At 66.7% G+C, this 16,300-nt stretch overlaps 5 protein-coding genes across 5 annotated transcripts; 2 read left to right on the top strand and 3 right to left on the bottom strand.

The window, feature by feature from the left end:
- Positions 1-4,277: 4,277 nt before the first annotated feature.
- Positions 4,278-4,794, top strand: EMIHUDRAFT_204264 (hypothetical protein; the record flags this gene model as incomplete). Its single annotated transcript, XM_005780776.1, has 2 exons — positions 4,278-4,624; positions 4,707-4,794. 2 exons carry the CDS (start codon positions 4,278-4,280, stop codon positions 4,792-4,794), a joined length of 435 nt encoding a protein of 144 aa, XP_005780833.1.
- A 1,370-nt stretch (positions 4,795-6,164) lies between these two features.
- EMIHUDRAFT_204262 (hypothetical protein) lies at positions 6,165-8,452 on the bottom strand (the record flags this gene model as incomplete). The annotated part of the gene is made up of 3 exons (XM_005780775.1): positions 6,165-6,179; positions 6,256-7,499; positions 7,732-8,452. 3 exons carry the CDS (start codon positions 8,450-8,452, stop codon positions 6,165-6,167), a joined length of 1,980 nt encoding a protein of 659 aa, XP_005780832.1.
- Positions 8,453-9,233: 781 nt separating this feature from the next.
- EMIHUDRAFT_204260 (hypothetical protein) lies at positions 9,234-9,612 on the bottom strand (the record flags this gene model as incomplete). Its single annotated transcript, XM_005780774.1, has 2 exons — positions 9,234-9,247; positions 9,444-9,612. 2 exons carry the CDS (start codon positions 9,610-9,612, stop codon positions 9,234-9,236), a joined length of 183 nt encoding a protein of 60 aa, XP_005780831.1.
- Positions 9,613-13,477: 3,865 nt separating this feature from the next.
- Positions 13,478-14,622, top strand: EMIHUDRAFT_434759 (hypothetical protein). The gene has a single exon (XM_005780773.1). The coding sequence runs from the start codon at positions 13,487-13,489 to the stop codon at positions 14,339-14,341; it is 855 nt and encodes a 284-aa protein (XP_005780830.1). The 5' UTR covers positions 13,478-13,486; the 3' UTR covers positions 14,342-14,622.
- Positions 14,623-14,874: 252 nt separating this feature from the next.
- On the bottom strand, positions 14,875-16,161 carry EMIHUDRAFT_463098 (hypothetical protein; the record flags this gene model as incomplete). Its single annotated transcript, XM_005780772.1, has 2 exons — positions 15,403-16,161; positions 14,875-15,321 (listed from the first exon to the last, which is right to left on the bottom strand). The coding sequence occupies exons 1-2, from the start codon at positions 16,078-16,080 to the stop codon at positions 14,875-14,877; spliced, it is 1,125 nt and encodes a 374-aa protein (XP_005780829.1). The 5' UTR covers positions 16,081-16,161.
- Positions 16,162-16,300: the final 139 nt, after the last annotated feature.

Genomic DNA, 16,300 nt, shown 5'->3' with positions numbered 1-16,300 from the left:
TTCGCCGCCGCCTCCCTCGCCTCTGCCGCCCCCGCCGCCGCCACCCTCACCGCCGCCGCCCTCGCCTCCGCCACTGTCGCCGCCGCATCCCTCGCCTCCGCCGCTTCCGCCGCCGCCCTCGCCTCCGCCCTCGCCTCCGCCGCCGTCGCCGCCGCCTCCTTCGCCACCACCGCCCTCGCCGCCGCCACCCTCTGCCGCCGAGATTTTGAGATGCTATTGAGATCTTTCACGACGCGTCGTAGTGAGTCGAGTGTCATGGTGTGCATCGCTTCAGGTGTCGATCAAGCTCGGATCGCTCGAGATCTTGCGCGACGCCTCGATCAAGGGAGATACAATCTACTTCCCGCACGACGGGCCAAAGGAAGCGGCGGCCACGCTCCGCGAGCGCGCGGCGTGGCTGCGGGGCGCAGACTACCGCGTGCTGTTCGTGGGCGCGGACGATAAGCACGACAAGCTCGCCCAGTGGCTGCTCAAGCGCAACGACATCCAGGTTTGCCCGCATCGGTGCCACAATTACTTGGCGCTGTACGCTGCCATCGACAGGGCGATGGGCAACTGTGTCGATGGCATCCCCAAGGTGACGGACGCGCCTTCCTTCGACGCGGTGCGGAGCGAGCTCGGTGGCATTGGTGCGGGACTGGTCGCCGATGCGCGCCACACAACAACCGGGCTTGCGCAAGCCGTCGAGGCCACCGCCCAGGCAAGTGCCGATGACGTGGCGCAGGTGGCCAACCCGGAGGAAGCGGACGCCTTCTCTCGCGTCGTGCTGCTGTCATCCTCCGACACGCTGCCTGACTCGGCACTCTCCCGTCTCAACGCCTTCACCGCAGGGCTGACGTCGCGTGGCGGCTCCGATCATCTCGACCCATCCGCCGACGCCGCCGAGGGTGCAGCTGATGCAGCTGCAGACGGCGCAGCTGATGCGGATGCAGCTGACGCAGCCTCGGCGGCGTCGCAAGCTGACGCAGCCGCGAGCAACGAGAGCGCCGGCGATGTCCACGTGCGGCGTGCCGCGCGTTCGGACGAGCCGCTCTCCGAGTTCAACGGCAACGGGCTCAACTTGATGCGCATCTTCCGCGCCATCTGCCCGCTCCTGCGCTACGAGGAGAGCACGCGGGACGACGGAACGAGGCACATCCGCTCGTGGCCGCTGCAGGCCAACGGCACGCTCTCCGCCGCCGACACTCGCCACTGGCTGCTCCAGTTCACCGCCGCGGCGGCGTGCACACCGGCGTGCATCGCCGTGCTCGCCAAGCAGCACCAGCGGCACGCGGTCCTCAGGGCGGTGTCGCGACGCGTGCCGCACGCCAAGTTCGCGGAGTACACGCAGCTGCTCCAGTCGCCCGGCTTTTGGGAGCGGGTGCAGAAGGCGAAAGACACCCTCGCCAAAGCTGACGCCGACAACGCCGACAACGCCGACGCCAAGGCGCTGCTCGACAAGCTGTCGTCCAGCCGGCGCCATCTCCGGCTGAGCTCGAGGCTGTGGCCGAGCGAGCGCGGACGGCGCTGCGCTTCGCCAAGATTGGCGTGCTGTCGCAGCGCGAGCGCCACGCCTTCAACCTGCTCCAGGCTCGCCTCTTTGCGCGTCACCATCGCCGGCCGCTCTTCTGGTGGAAGCAGCCGCTCGTGGGCGTCGCCGCCAGCTACCTCACCGAGACGGAGACCGAGCGGGCCTACCTCGAGGAGCGCGCCGGCCTATGCTTCCACTTTGTAGAGGGCGCGCCCGCGAGCATCACCTCCAACATCGAGACGGGGCGCGGTCTCGTCAACGGCTGCGACGCCGAGTTGCACTCGCTCACGCTCGCTGGAGACACCACACTCGACAACTGCCTCGCCAACACGGTGTGGAACGACCAGTACGGCATCTGGGAGGTGCAGATCGAGCCGCCGCTCTCCGTCAACGCGATCCCCGACGTGTCCGACGAGGCGCGACAGACGCTGCTGGCGCGTGGCGCGTCCCTCTTCGATGAGGAGCTCGTCGTGCCAGTGCTGGTTGGCAAGGCGTCGGCAACGTACGCGCCGACGAGCTCGTGGGCGGCGCGGGTGGGCGTGCCCAAGGAGCTGCGCATCAACAAGCACCAGATCGATCTGGCGTTCGCCCTGGCAGACTACAAGGTGGAAGCCCAAGCCGTCGCGCCGCCCACATTAGCAACCAACCAAGCCAACCCTCCGTGCAGGTGCAAGGCAAGACGCTCGATTACTTCATCGTGAGCCTCGGCAAGCGCGGCGCCGGCGTCTACCCGAAGCTCAAGCTGGTCGACTTGCACGTGCTCGTCTCGCGAGTTCGCCTTGGTGCTCGCCTCTTCGTGATTGGCCTTAACCCCGACGACGTGGACCACCTGCGCCAGCTACGGCCGTCGGAGGTGCTGGGCATCTGGGAGCACGGCTACAACCAGATCACGGAGATGTGGGAGCCGGAGCTCGCGGCCGCCTACGCCGCGGAGCGCGTCGCATCGCGGCGGGCCGCCGAGGCCAAGGGCCGCAAGCGAAAGCGGCCCGCCGGCGCGTGACCGCACTTGGGGGCCGCGCCATTGCAGCTGCGTCATGATTAGGTAGATAGAAAGCATGAAGCATGTGCATGACGTCATGATAGATGGATAGAAAGCATGAAGCATGTGCATGACGAAAGGTCTCCAAAAGGAATTTTACAACGTAGAGGACCAAAAAGAAACTACGTTGGACTCATGCGGAGCGTTTTATTCCTTTGCAGGACGGCTGGTCGCAGCGACGGCCGATCCAGCAGTCGTCTCTGCGACATGGCAGTGGCCCCGGGTCATGTGCAGCTGGTCCCGAGCGGCTCAGGTCCCAGATCGAATCTCGGACCCACAGATTCTAGATTCCTTTAGATTCCCTGGATTCCCGCAACAGCGATCTCTTAGCGGCGGCAAACAGAGGCGCAACTCTGCCAGCAGCGAGGAGGCTCCTGCTGCTCAGCTGCCGAGGCCTGGTGGCGTCGGCTGCTGCGTGGAGAAGACAGCAGCACTGTCCGACCTCAAAACATGCACAACAAGCGGGAATTTGTGACTCTGTCCTCGATTCTTCAGTCGCTCTGCCGGACGCGCTCGCTTTGTCGCGAGGGTCACCGGTGCAAGCCGTGTGGACGCCCAGAATAGCCTCCCCTGGCTTAGCTAGAGTGAGAGATATTGTGCACGTGGTCAGCCTCTACAATATATACACTAACACTTTACCTCCCAGAGCTCGTCTAGGTCCGCCACGGCCATCCTCAGCCTCCAGAGGGCCCCCGGCCGCGGCGCGGTGCGGCGGCGTCACAAATCCGACGTCAGTTCACCGGGACGCGATCGGGCGATCTGAAGCCCAACTAGGCGTATGGATTGCCCGCCCAGGGCTATCACCTGGACCCCTCAATGGACGCCTGCGGTGCCGCCCCCACGAGGTGTTGTTCACACCTGTCCAACCATTCGTGCAGCAGGAACGCGCTGTGTGTGGCTGGCAGCAAACTCAAATGACGACGGGGTGCAGCCTCGTAGCTCAACGGCAACATTGTGCATGAGGAAGGCTGATAGAAGTAGCACCAGCCACACAACCAACAGCTTCTGGAGAGTATGCGGAGCGCAAGCAGCCGGTGATCAAAGGCGTGTTGCTGTCGGTGGCAGATTGCCAGAGGGACGCCGGCGCTTCGGTGCGTGGCTTCGTCACAATTTTCCACCGCTCAACTTGGAGGCAGTGTGTCTAGTAGCGTGCTACACCTATGACAGCGGACCTCAGGGGCGCCGACGTGCGACGACCGTCTGGGATCGAAAGACGAAACCGCGTCCCAGGAGCTCGTGCAGAGCGCGCTCCGGAGCTCTGTGGCGGAAAATTTGAAGGGAACGTGGTGGCTTCCCACCGCCTCTGTATGTGCCCAATAAAGTACTAACACGACCCTCGGGCAGCAGGGGGTATGTGGCGAGCGCACGGAGGCACAGTTAGGCCGCCGTGATATCGCCCTTCCGGGCACCCCGTTTCGGTAGCCGTTTAGGGGTTAACCATATGTACGTCGGCGTGAATTTTCGTTTTATTTTTTGGCCACACTAACCCACATTTGAAAGAACATAAAGAGATGATAATAAAAGCATAAAGCAAAATAATATGTGTAACGTAATATGTTTAAGCAAACAGCCCTCACTGTGTAATCGTGGTGTTGACTGTTTTGTCTGTGCATAAGTTCTTTACAGCCCACATGAGGGCGGCACTAAAGCGAGACCCGCTGTGTCCGATCGTGCGGAAAGCCGCCGCAGCAATGGACCGAGGAAGACGAGAACCCGCCTAGAGCGACGATGGCGCACTTGCTTAGCGGTGCCTGCCTGGGGAATAGGGAGCAGGCCAGATGGTTCCTCAGAGTAGCGCGAGCGCAGACGGGGACGGCGATCAGCAAAGTAGCCCAGGCGGCACCCGACTCCAAGGATACGCTGAAGACGCTGAGGATAGCGCATGTCGCTGCGCTGAAGGGCTCACGCTATAGGGTGCTGGATGAGGACGGGTACGATGCACTAGCCCCAGCCGTCGGGGGGGTGTTGCCGGCGCTGGTAGATGATCTCTCGGAGAAGAGCCGGAGGGACCTTGGCGCCGGGGTCACGAGGAACTTGCAAATCGTGGCCGAGGCGGCGACGGGAGCGGTGCAGAGGTGGATCCAGCTCAATGAAGTGGGTGAGACTGATGATGCTCCTTCGACTTCGGGAGCGGTTCAGCTGCTGGGCGGGCTTCAGGCTGGTGCTCACGCGAAAAGGAATCGACGCGATGTGCAAAGCATACAAGAAGGGGAGAAGGAAGAGGAGAGACGCCAGTGATGACTAAGCAGAAACTAGCGCAGACGAGAGCAGGGCAGAGCCGGGGACTGGGGAGCCGGAGCAGACGGCATCGGCCGCCGAGGGAACGTTGGTCCGAGATGGCCGCTGTAGCGAGCCCCGAGCACGCGTCGAGTGCGGTCTCCTGGTGCCGTGGGATGGGAAGAGGCACGAGGAGGGCGGCGACCTCGACCGACTATGGAGGACCCGTCGCCAGACGACGCAGGGCAGAAGACGGTGAGGCGGAGCAGACGCGCAGGGCGAGACGAGGGAGGGAGCAGGACTTTGCGGAGATCAGCAGGAGGATGTACGAAGAGATTAGGAGCAGCAGGGACCCGAGGGACCATGTGGAAGACGGCTAGTGCTCGTCCCCCATCGGGAGGACGACCCCGGCTAGTCGCCGACCACACCCACAAAGAACCCTGCACAAAAATCGCAAGGGCGGGGACCTGTTCCTTTTTACCCATCTCACAGTAGAGAGGTGGCCGTTTTTATTTATTTATTTACAGCCCACATCCAGAAAACCGCCGATCCATGGCGCGCGTAGCTATGACAGGGACCGCGGCCGCGGAACCGGCGGCGGACGGGGCTGGCGCGCAAGCGCCGGCCACCGTCGTGCCGCTGGGGATGCGCAGCGGACGCTGGAATAGCTCCGATCGCGCGCAACTGGAGGACGCGGTGGGTGTCGCAAGGTTGTTCGGTGCGTCTGGTGTCAGGGTGATAAGGCCTGGCTACGCGACCATCGAGGTCGACCTGAAGCACGAGAAGGCCGCGGGCGACCGCGAGTCGGTGAAGGCGGCGGAGCGCTCGTACATCGAGCGCACCGCGCCGAAGAATAAGGAGCTCACAGATGAGCAGCTTGCGGCAAAGGCCGCGTCTCGCAAGGCCAAGAAGAACCGGCAGAAGGAGCGCCGGGCGAAGGAGGCTGGCGAGCGCGCGGCCGCGAGCGAGGCCGAGCGCGCGGAGCGCCCGCGCGCGCAGCTACGCGCGAAAATCGAGTACGTGATGGACGGGCTACGGTCTGTGCAGCTGCGCGGGCGCGCAGCCAGGCGGGGTCCAAGACTCGGGTCACCTATTCGCTGCCCCCAGAGAGGGACGACGGATATCGGCGCGGCCCTAGCGTGGTGTGCGCCACGGTCCCCCAGGGCACCGTGGCGACGACCGTCGCCTCGGACTGGCTCGCGAACGAGCTGGCCGAGCACGGAGAGATTGATGCGGCATGCCGCGACAAATATGTCATGCACCTGATGACGGCCGCCGGCGCCTCGGCGCCGGCCGACGCCGTGTTCAGGGACTCCAGCTTGGCAATTCGACCCCCTCGGCGCTGGCCCTCCTCCGCGCCGGCGATCGCCGCCGCGATCGTCGTCACCCCCTTCGAAGTCAGGCGGCATCCGTCTAAATCGAGGGCCACCAGCGCGCAAGCCGGAGAGTCGAGCAGCTCTCCGAGAGCAACAGCTCCAGCGGCACCGACGTGGACGTACGATAGGCCGAGTTTGCGCAGAGACGCATTCGCTGTGGCTGCGGCGCAGAAGCTCTGCACTCCGTCAGGTTCGATCGGATTTGCGCCCAGATCCAGGTCTTGCAGACTCGTGTTCGTTGCGAGGGCCTCGGCGATTGCTCGGGCGTCCGCTGCGGCGATCTTGTTGTGGGCAAGATTGAGACGTCGCAGAGAGCCGCCCGCCTGGGCAAGCCAGCTGCACAGCTCTTTGAGGGCCGCCGTTGCGTCGCGGAGCGAGCCTTCAAGGTTCAAGAGCTCGACACTGGCCGTAGAGAGGCCAGTCACGAGCGCGCGCATTCCTGCAATAGACAGAGGCGACCCCTGCAAATTGAGCTGGCGGAGTGCACCGGGGGCGGATCCGCCAAGGGCGCGTCCGACACAGCTGCCGAGGTTCGCCCCCGCATGGACGTACTGCATCCGCAGCGAGCGGAGGGGTGTCCGCCCCAAGGCGTCTCCGAAGGCGAGGATGCTGACCGGACTGCGCTCCTTTGCTTCGCCGGATGTGCCTTGCGCCGAGCTTCCAAATGGATTCACGCCGAGGTCGAGAGTCGAGATGTGGTTTTGCGACAGCAGACCCTTTGCGAGCTGTTGGAGCGCCTCACTGCCGAATCGGTTGTTGCTGGATAGGAGCGCGGTGAGGGAAGAGTTGCTTGCGAGGCCTGCAGGAATGTCTTTCGCCGCCTGCTCCGCCGGTATTGACGGCACGGCAAGCCCATCGCCGTGCCCGGTGGCGAGAAACGCGAGTCCCGCGTCACCCAGCTCGTTGTCGCTCACGTCGAGCGTGAGCAGCGACGTGGTGCGAGCCAGCCCGCGCGCGAGAGCGCGAGCTCCTTTCGCAGTAATGCGGTTACCTCTAAGGCGGAGCGTCAACAGCTTGAGATTCGGCTGCAGGACAGCCTCCGATACGTTCGAGGTTCCAACGTCGCCGAGTTCGCAGGCCGACGCATCGAGCGACGTGAGAGATGGGAGCTTAATCAGCGCATCACGTAGGGCGTAGCCGCGCAACGCGAGGCAGAAGGAGAGGTCGAGGGCGGTGAGGGATGAAAGTTCTGATGCGCGGAGAATCAACGAGGAGAGCTGGTTCGCCCCCGGGTTCGAAAAGAGAGCAGAGACGCACAGTACGCCATGCGCAGCCACGCTCTGAATCCCCTGCTCAATAATGAAGTCCGACATCTCGTCGACAATGTCGTGGACTGAGGACGCTTGCTCCGACCCTCCTGTGCCACGCCGTCGACGACGTGCCTGCACACCCTCTTGGCTGAGGAGGACGCCGCCACCTGCCCCGCTTTCGTGCATCCGATCTCGGTTTGCGTGCCTCATGCGGCTTAGCAAGAGCATCCCGCGAGCCTCAAGACGTAGCTGGGCCACGACCCGCTCACCGGATCGGAGCTCGAGCCATCGTGAAGCCGAGTCGCCACCGGGCTGCGGCTCAAGCTCGACAAGCCTCACCGCTCCGCATGCCACTGTCACCGGCTCTCACGGCCCTCTTTGTCTCGACAGGCTCGCTGCCCTTTGTAGCCTCCTCTCCGCCGGCACCGCCAGCCTCATCCCCACCTGCACCGCCTGCTTCCTCCTCACTGCCTTGCCCCTCATCCCCACCAGCACGGTGTCCAGAGGCGTCCTCATCCTCGTGCACCTCCTCGGCTATGGCCTCCTCAATCTCTCCCCCGCGAATAAACTCCCCAGCCGCAGGAGCGGCGTTGGCATCTGGCAGCGAGAGCTTGAGCGCCTCAGCTGCGACCTTGAGCGCCTCAACTGCGACCAAGCGGACCCCGGTGAGCGTTCCGATGGCCCTGCTCCCATCTGTGAGTGGCACATCGGACAAAAAGTCGCGTCCCTCCTCTAGAATTCCCTTGAGGTTGATGAAGCCGCTGGCGAGCTCCCTCGGCTTCTTCCTGGCACCGGGCGAGAGGAGAGTGAAGGTGACGTCGGCGTCTTCCTCGTCTGCGCTCTCAATGGCTCCTCGCAAAGCAGCTGACGCAGCATCAGCCGACACCTCGAACGCAAAATCAAAGACTACGGAAGCATCGGACGGCTGCCGCATTGTGCTCAGCTGCGCCTTGGTGGCCAGACCAAGCATTTCGGCCTCGACCCAGACCTCTCTCCCCGCCTCGATGGAGTCTTCGGAGAGTGTTAGGCCGGAAATCTCGAGGCGCAGCGGCGCTGCCATGGACACCCGCACGCGGCGGGGTTCAGCGTGGTGCTGAGACAGGCTCGCGCGTTGCCCAGATGAAACGAAGACGAAAAAGAATTTTCGTATTGCGGAAACGCTCGCGAGGCAATCGCCAGCGTATGACTGCGGAAACGATGCAGACGCGGGCCACTGACAGTCCAGTTGCTGCGTATGTGCTGCGCAGAGCCCTCAAAGTGACTCCTGCCGTCGCATTTGAGTTCTTGTCATCTCCAGAGTCGCTCGTGGAGCTTGGCACGGCGAAAAGCGTGCGATCAGAGCTCCTCGGCTCCGAGAGTGGGGTCGTTCGGCGGCGAGTCTATGTGACAGAGGCGCCATTTGGGCGGTGTTGCCCGCAGATCACTGTGGCTGCGATGATGATGTCCTCGGCAGCCGATCTCACGGTCTCATTCTCCTCGAACTCGCAGGGCACCGCTGTGAGCCACGTGTACGGGTTTCAGGCGGCCGAGGGCGGCTGCGTGTGCACCGACACAGTCGAGATAACAAACGTCCCTCCGTGCTCGTCCTGCATCGTTGTGCCGATCGCGAGGCGGTCGCACACGCGCACTATGGATGCGCTCGCCGAGCGATTCTCTGGCAGCCACCCGGCGCTGGCCAACGCATATTAGCGCGGCTGTGTTGGCAGAGCTAAGTCGTCCCACCGGTACCGTAGGTGTCTTTCTAGCTTACTGGAAAGGGAGAGGGAGGTGTGTCTCTAGGCCCCTAAAAGAGCCTCCGCGCTCAGCCTACACCTTGTACCTACGCGCGGCGTGAGAGAGAGCTACGGCCCTAGGCCTAGCCAACGCGGCCGCTCGCGCTCTCGACCTACGGCCAAGTACTCGAGTACTCGAGTAGCCTACGCGCTACGCGCACGGCGGTGAGTGTCGAGGATGTGGGCGGTTTGTCGTTTGATGGTTTCCTGTTCTCAGTCATACATCCCCGTTCACACGATCACACCCCTCACCTCCCCCTCCCCAAGGTGAAATCGTACAGAGCGCGCCGAAGCCAACGGCCAGCGCGCCGACATAGGCGAAGATCATCTGCGGGGTGGCGGGCAGCGGGTCGAGGCCCTCCTCGTCGCACCACCCCTCAAACTCGCGCCATTGTCGCGCGTAGCCCTCGGTGGTGGAGTCCTCCCGCGCCGACGCCGCGAGGCGCATGGCGGTGCCGCCGCCCCGCCATGCGCCGACTTCCGATGCCAGCCTGGCGAAGGGCGAGTTCCGCGCCGAGCGGAGGCTCATCGAGTAGCGCCGCTGACGCGGAAGACTGCCACCGGCCACGACGCCAGCCGCGGCGGGGCGTCCGCTGCCACGCGCTCGAGAGAGCCCGGTGGCAGCACCACGTGCTCCGAGCTGAGCTCGAGGAGCAGTGGGTACCACGCCGCGCTTGGCCAGTGCGGCGCGCAGACGTGCGCCGAGGCGCCCGTCTCCTCGAGCAGCTGCACCAGCTGCAGCAGCAAGGCGGGCGGCGGGTGGGCCCACACCTGCTCGCCTCGCCACTCCTGCGAGAAGGCGTCGACCGCCTCCGCGCCCGCGATCGTTCCCGCCGCCCAGTAGCGCGGCAGCAGTGCCGTCGCCGGCGAAGTGAAGGCGTCGACCGTGCACTCGCCCCAGGCCGCCTGCAGCGCCTCGAAGCGGATCCGAGTCAGCGCGTAGTCGCCCGAGACTGCGAGGCGAGAGAGGCCCGGTCGGCGATCACGTTCGCCGCGCTGCGGATGTAGAGGGCGCGCAAGTCGATGTCGTGGGCGTCCAGGACGTACCACAGCTTCCGCAGCTCGTGCATCAGCTGCGGCGACCGCGAGACCATCGACGTCAAGATCCAGACCACCGCCATGTTGTCCTCGCGCAGCAGCACACGGCGCCCGGCCAGCTGCGGGAGGAAGAACTCGACCCCCTTCCGCACCGCAACGAGCTCCTTCCACGTGATGTGGAAGGGGAGCTCGTCCGGCGACCAGAAGCCGTGGGCCGGCGCGTGGCGCTGCGCGAGGTCGACGGCCGCCCCCCAGCCGAGGTCGGAGGCGTCGGTGTGGAGCAGCCGAGTCTCCGCCGGCCGCCAGATGGCTCGGCCGACGTGCTTCGAGCCGCGCAGCTCCGCCCACCAGCCTAGATCGGCCAGAGACTGCCGACCCAATCGCACGCCGTCCCGCGAGCGCCAGCCTCGGCGCGTCGCCAGGTCGTCGTGCAGCGCCCGGAGCATGAAGCGGCCGAGCGGGACCGCCAAGTAGCTCGACTGCGCCAAGCCCGCGAAGGCAGCCAGCCGCCGCGGTGGCACGAGCCGTCGCTCCCTGGTGGCGAGGCAGATCAGCGAGCGTGCCTCCGCCGCCAGCCGCGTCTCGCGCCTCGGCGTGAGGAGGAAGAGGCCGCGCGTCGAGTCGACGGCATGCCCAAGGTGGTGTCGTCCAGCCGCTGCGACGGATCGTGCTGCCCCTTGGTCGGGGAGACGGCCAAGCCGAGCCGGCCAAAGAGGGCTCGCACACGCATGCTCTCGGTGCGAGCCGCCTCCAGCATCGCGCCGTACTCCGGGTGGTCCGCCCGCACGCCCCGTACGAAGAAAGCGAAGTCGTCGAGCCACGGGAGCGTCCGCACGCCGCGGTGCACGCCCGAGTGGCGCCGCCGCTGCCCGTAGCGCGGCCTGGCCGCCGCATCCGGGTTGCGCAGATAGCGCACCACATCGCGCAGCACCTGGGTGAAGACCCACGGAGGGAGAGTCCAGCCGAAGTTGAGCGCGGGGGTGGAGAAGTACTCCACGCCGGCCTCCGTCTCGACCGCGAAGGTGAAGTAGTCGACGTCCGACTCGTGCACGCCGATGTGGTGGTAGGCGTCGGTCAGGTCGAGCGAGAACATGAAGTCGTGCCGCCTCGCGAGCCGCCGTAGCGTCGCCAGCGACTCGAACTTGCAGCTGCGCTTCTCCACGTGCTCGTTCACCCACCGCAAGTCGATCACGAGGCGCAGCTTGCCCTTGTGCCACACCACGAAGGCTCGCGAGACGTAGTCGCAGCGAGTCGCCCGGCGCCACGCGCCTGTGCCGAGACAGCGATCGCGTTCCTGCGTCAGCCACGCTCGCTCGTCCGGCGAGAAGCTGCCCACACCGTGGTGGAACGGGAGAGGTGGTCCCCTCTCGTTCCACGGCACGCGCACGCCCTCGCCGAGCCAGCGCAGCGTCTGCCGGCTCGCGCCGATGTCCCGCCAGGCGGAGAGCCTCGAGCGGACCCGATCGCGGTGTGTCTTGAGACCTGGTGGAACCCCCGAGCCGGTCAGCTCTCGGGGGCCTGGCGAAGAGGAGGTCGCGTCCACGCCCTGGCTGCCAGCCAGAGGCGCCGCGGGCCTCCTAGCCGCGCTCGCCGCCGCGAGCGCTGCCACCTCCGCCGCGGCCGCCGCCCCGGCGGCCGCCGCCGCGTCCGGAAACCCCGCCATCGCGCTGGCCACGGGCGTCGCCATCGCGCTGGCCACCGCCGCGCTGGCCGCTCCCGCCCCGCAGCGACGTCGCCGCTGCGGCGGTCGCCGCCGCCGCCGTTGCCGCCGCCGCCGCCGTTGCCGCCGCTGTCGCCGCCGCCCCACCGGCTGCTGCCGCTACTGTCGCGCCCACCTCCGCCACCGTCACCGCCGCCGCCGCCGCCCAGGCGGCCGAGCCGCTTGGACGCGCCGGGGGGCTTGGGCTTGAGCCGGGCAATGTCGGCGGAGGCGACCGCGCTGCCGAGGCGGGTGTGGCGGCGGGACACGCGGGACTCGTGGAGCCGCTGTCCGAGCAGGGAGCGGGCGCCGCTCTGCGACCGCTCATTGCCGTAGAGCGGGTCGAACTCGGCCGCCTCAAGGGCGCCCTTCCCGACGGACTCGAGCTCGTCGAGGCGCTCCTGGCCGAAGGCGAGTATGGACCCGGCTTGCAGGCGCGCCGCTCACACCTGCTCGTGCACGAGCCGCAGCGCCCTGCGGGCATCTCCGGGATCATCTCGCTCGTCGCCAATCGCGACCTCGAGCCGCTCGAGGTGCGTGTGCAGGTCGTACATGTACGAGAGGGAGGGAAGGAGGGTGCACACCTCTCGTTGCTTGGTTCGCGGCCGCGAGCTTGCGGTGCAGCTCTGCGTGCACGGTGTCGCCCGCCGCCGCTGGTGCGTAGTGCGAGGTCCGCAGCTGCAGTCCGCGCTTCCGCTCGAAGGGTTTGTCGCTGTCGTAGTCGCAGGCAAGCTTGTGGCCGCCGAACAGCTCGCCGACAGCATCGTCGCGACCGACGCCGCCGCCGAGGCGGGGGGGGCCGCGGTGACCACCGCCGCCCACGTCGTCCTCCGACGAGTCGGCGTCGGAGTCTGGGGGGGTGGGAGGGTCGGGGCGCACCCGCTCGCGGTCCTTGGCCGCCTTGCCGCCCGCTCCGCCGCCGTCGCCGCCGCCACCGCCGCCTCCCGGTGGGGGGTCCTCCCCGTCGGGCTGTGCGACGGGCTGTGCGGCTTGAGCCTCGAGCCGCTCGAGCCGCTTGCGAAGCACTCGTAGCTCCTCGGCCGAGTCCACAGGAGCGGGAGGCGCGGCTGGGGCCCCGTCGGTGCCCCCGCCAGCCCCCGAGGGAGGGGGCTCCGGCCCAGAGCCATCCTTTGCCTCTGCGTGCGGGCCGTACGTCTTGGTCAGCGTCGGAAGCGCGCTTTGGCGCGGATTTGCCCATATCGTTGGGCGCACGGAGGGAAGGAGAGGTGGGCTCCTGCCGAAAAAGTGGCGGGGTGAAAAAAATTTTTTGCCTCCGTCTGCTTGAGCGAGACGGGCGTGTCCGGTCCAGTCCTCCACTCCACTCCGCGGGCGTGCGATGCAGTCGCCTCAGATCCTCGACGCGGGCCCGCGCGGCGGCGCCGGTCTGGAGAGCATGGCTGCGCTCTCCCAGGGCTCGAAGAAGACCATCAGCTTCTTCAAAGGCGACGACGGCGGCACGCCAATCGGCTCGCACAAGGTTTTTGATTTCGATGGCGAGGAGCAGGCGGTCGGGATGGTGCAGACGTGGAACCAGTGCAACGACATGCTGCTCACATCTATGGACAAGCCCACCTCGGTGCTCTTGATGGACACCGAGACCGGCGCCACCAAGTCAGAGCTGTCGCTGCGGCGGCAGCGCGCAAACTGGAACCTCAAGGTGGACTCCATCACGCCGCAGCAAAAGTTCGAGCAGTACAGGCAGACGAACGAGTACCAGATGTTCGGGCTGGGCGACGGCGGGCAGACTGTCTTCGCCATGAGCCACGACGCGCGCGCCGGCGAGAATGTCGAGCAGTATGTGATTAGCGCAGACTCGAGCCGCAAGTACAAGTCGTACACCTTCAGCGCCCACGCGCAGACCAAGGGCGGCTACCTGGTGCTGGGCCGCACGGACGGGGCTGTCGCGCTGTACGACTACATCATGCAGTCCGAGAACGCCTCCTGTGTCATCGACTCGCACAAGGTTGGAGCGGTCACGTCGGTCGACGTCGCGGCAGACGGCACGATGATCGTGTGGACGACGGCGGAGTTTGTCCTGTTCACGTGCGTCAACTCGGGCCACTGGGCAAAGGGGACGAACGAGCCCAAGCCGGTCGTCCTCAGGCTGCGCATGTCCGAGGCGGACGAGGCCAAGTACGGGCCTGACGACGGCGAGGAGCTCGCGCTGTGGGGCTCGAGCAAGTTCGACGCGACGACGCACCGCGACGAGCACGGGCTGTACGAGCGCGAGATCATCTCGTACCGCGGGCGGCTGCAGGTGCGGTGGAGTGTGCGCGACGCGCGGAGCGCGTGGGAGGCGCTGAGCGAGGGCGAGGGCGCCGCTTCCCTCGACGGGGCTACGACCGAGATGAGCGCGAGAGTAAACCGGCACATGACCGTCGGCAACGACAAGGACATCGTCGCCCTGGAGGGCGAGATCGTGAGGGCGCTGCACATCTAGGGCGGTCTGGGAACGGCAGGCAAACGGCGTGCGCCTTCGAGGTTGCTCTAGACCTGGGGCGCGTGGGGCGTGGGCCGTGGCGAATCTCTCTCTCGACTCTCCTCTCTCCTCTGAGCTCTGTGTACCGATGGCGATGCGGCGAGTTGCCAGTTGCAGCCCGCTGCTGTGGCTTCAAGGAACTTGCAAGATACCGAGTGTGTGCTGTGGGAAGACATTTGTCGACGATGCCGAGTCGGAAGCGACAAGCGTGTGACACGGAAAATAAAGCTTTAAACGTAAAACGACAGAGCGTGTGTCGAGGTCGACCGCGGTCGCGCGCGTGTGCGCCGCAGTGCGGGGTCCGCGTCCGCGGGCGGGACCGGGAGCCGCAGCCGGGACCGGGAGAAGGGCTCCGGCGTCCCCCGGGGGGCGACACACCGCACACACGCCGCGGCGCCGCGCCCGGGAAAAGACTCTAAGTACTAAGAGCGCCGCTACGCCGAGAGGCGCTACGACGGCTTTAGTCCTAGTGCAATAATACGGAATTGCTCTAATTAACCGGTGTCGGCAGGGACAAGCGGTGGCTCTCCCCTTGCTGCCTCGACGAAGAGGATCTCGCCCTCTGTGAGGCGCGTATCCGCCCGGTATACCTCGTCGGCGCGCGTGTCTGGCTGCGCGCGCGCCAGCAGGGCTGCGTAGTCCATCTCCGCGGGACGGTGCCACACCGAGCGGCCACTGGCGCGGTGGTGGTAAAAGGGCCTCCCGCTGGCGGCGGCGCACTCCGACCAGCCGCCCTCCCCCTCCCCCTCCCCCTCCCGCTCCAGCTGGACCGCCACCACCGCCTCCACCCAGCGGGCAGAGACGCGCGCGAGCCTGACGCGGAAGCCTACCGCCGCAAGCTCGTCCAGGAAGCGGCGCGTGTGCGCCTCCGAGCGGACAGGCACCATCAGGCAGGCGAGCGCGCGACTCGGCGCGGCCGCCCGCTCCAGCACGGCGGGCAACTGCCTATCGGTTCACGGCCAAACGGGTTTCCTGACTGAGCGGCCGCCCGCTGCAGCGCGTCGGGCAGCTGCTGGGCGGACTCGCCTCGCGTGCGAGAGGGAGTAGACCACGTCCGAGGCGAGGAGGAGGTCGAAGCGGTCGCCGGCGGGGAGAGGCGCGACGCCGCACGCATCCTCGCCGCCGCCGCCGCCCGGCCCGGCCTCCTTCCGCTGCGCCGCCTTGACGCCTTGCTCCGTTGAGTACACCTCGGCCTCGTCGGGCGCCGCCACGTGGTCCCAGTCGAGCAGCGCCGCCGCGACGAGGTGCGGCCGCGCGGCGCGGGCGGCGCTGCGGCGGACGGTGCGCAGCAGCTTGGGAAGGCAGTCGGTGATGCGCACGTCGCCGGCGCCGAGGCTGGCTGCCGTCAGCGCCGGCAGCCCGAGCCCGCAGCCGAGCTCGATGGCGCGAGAGCCGGCGAGAGGGAGCGCCGCGTGATTTGCGGCGAGCCAGCAGGAGAGGAGCAGTGCGCACGGCCAGACGCGCCACCCAGTGCCGCCCTCGCCGTAGGCGCACTCCGCCACAAATACGGTCACCGGCCCTGCTCCGCCGGCTCTCAGCAGCCGGTACGAGCAGTCCCGCGGCTCGCGCGCCTTGGCGTTGCACGGGTAGAAGAAGCGGTCGGGCGCGCGCGCGCAGCGAAGCAGAAACGCTGCAGTAGCGCGAGGCGAGACGGCGGTCTCGGCCCCGTGCGCCGTCGCGCCTTCGGCCGAAACATCCATCGGGCTGCAGCGCTCCGGGCGGACAGAGGGACACCCTCCAGCCGACACGGAATGCGTCAGCAGCTCAAGCAAGGCCGACAATCGACTGACGCTCCGACCGCCCTCGTCGTGGCCTCGTCCCTCAGACAGATCGTCACATGCACACACACACATACACCCAGAGAGAGAGTCTCCCAGTAAGCTAAAAGCACCCACCCACATACATACACAGACACACAGC

The sequence above is a fragment of the Emiliania huxleyi genome (genome assembly GCF_000372725.1).
Source record: "Emiliania huxleyi CCMP1516 chromosome Unknown EMIHUscaffold_21, whole genome shotgun sequence".
NCBI classification, from domain to species: domain Eukaryota; phylum Haptophyta; order Isochrysidales; family Noelaerhabdaceae; genus Emiliania; species Emiliania huxleyi.
This window is presented reverse-complemented; position numbering and strand designations above follow the sequence as displayed.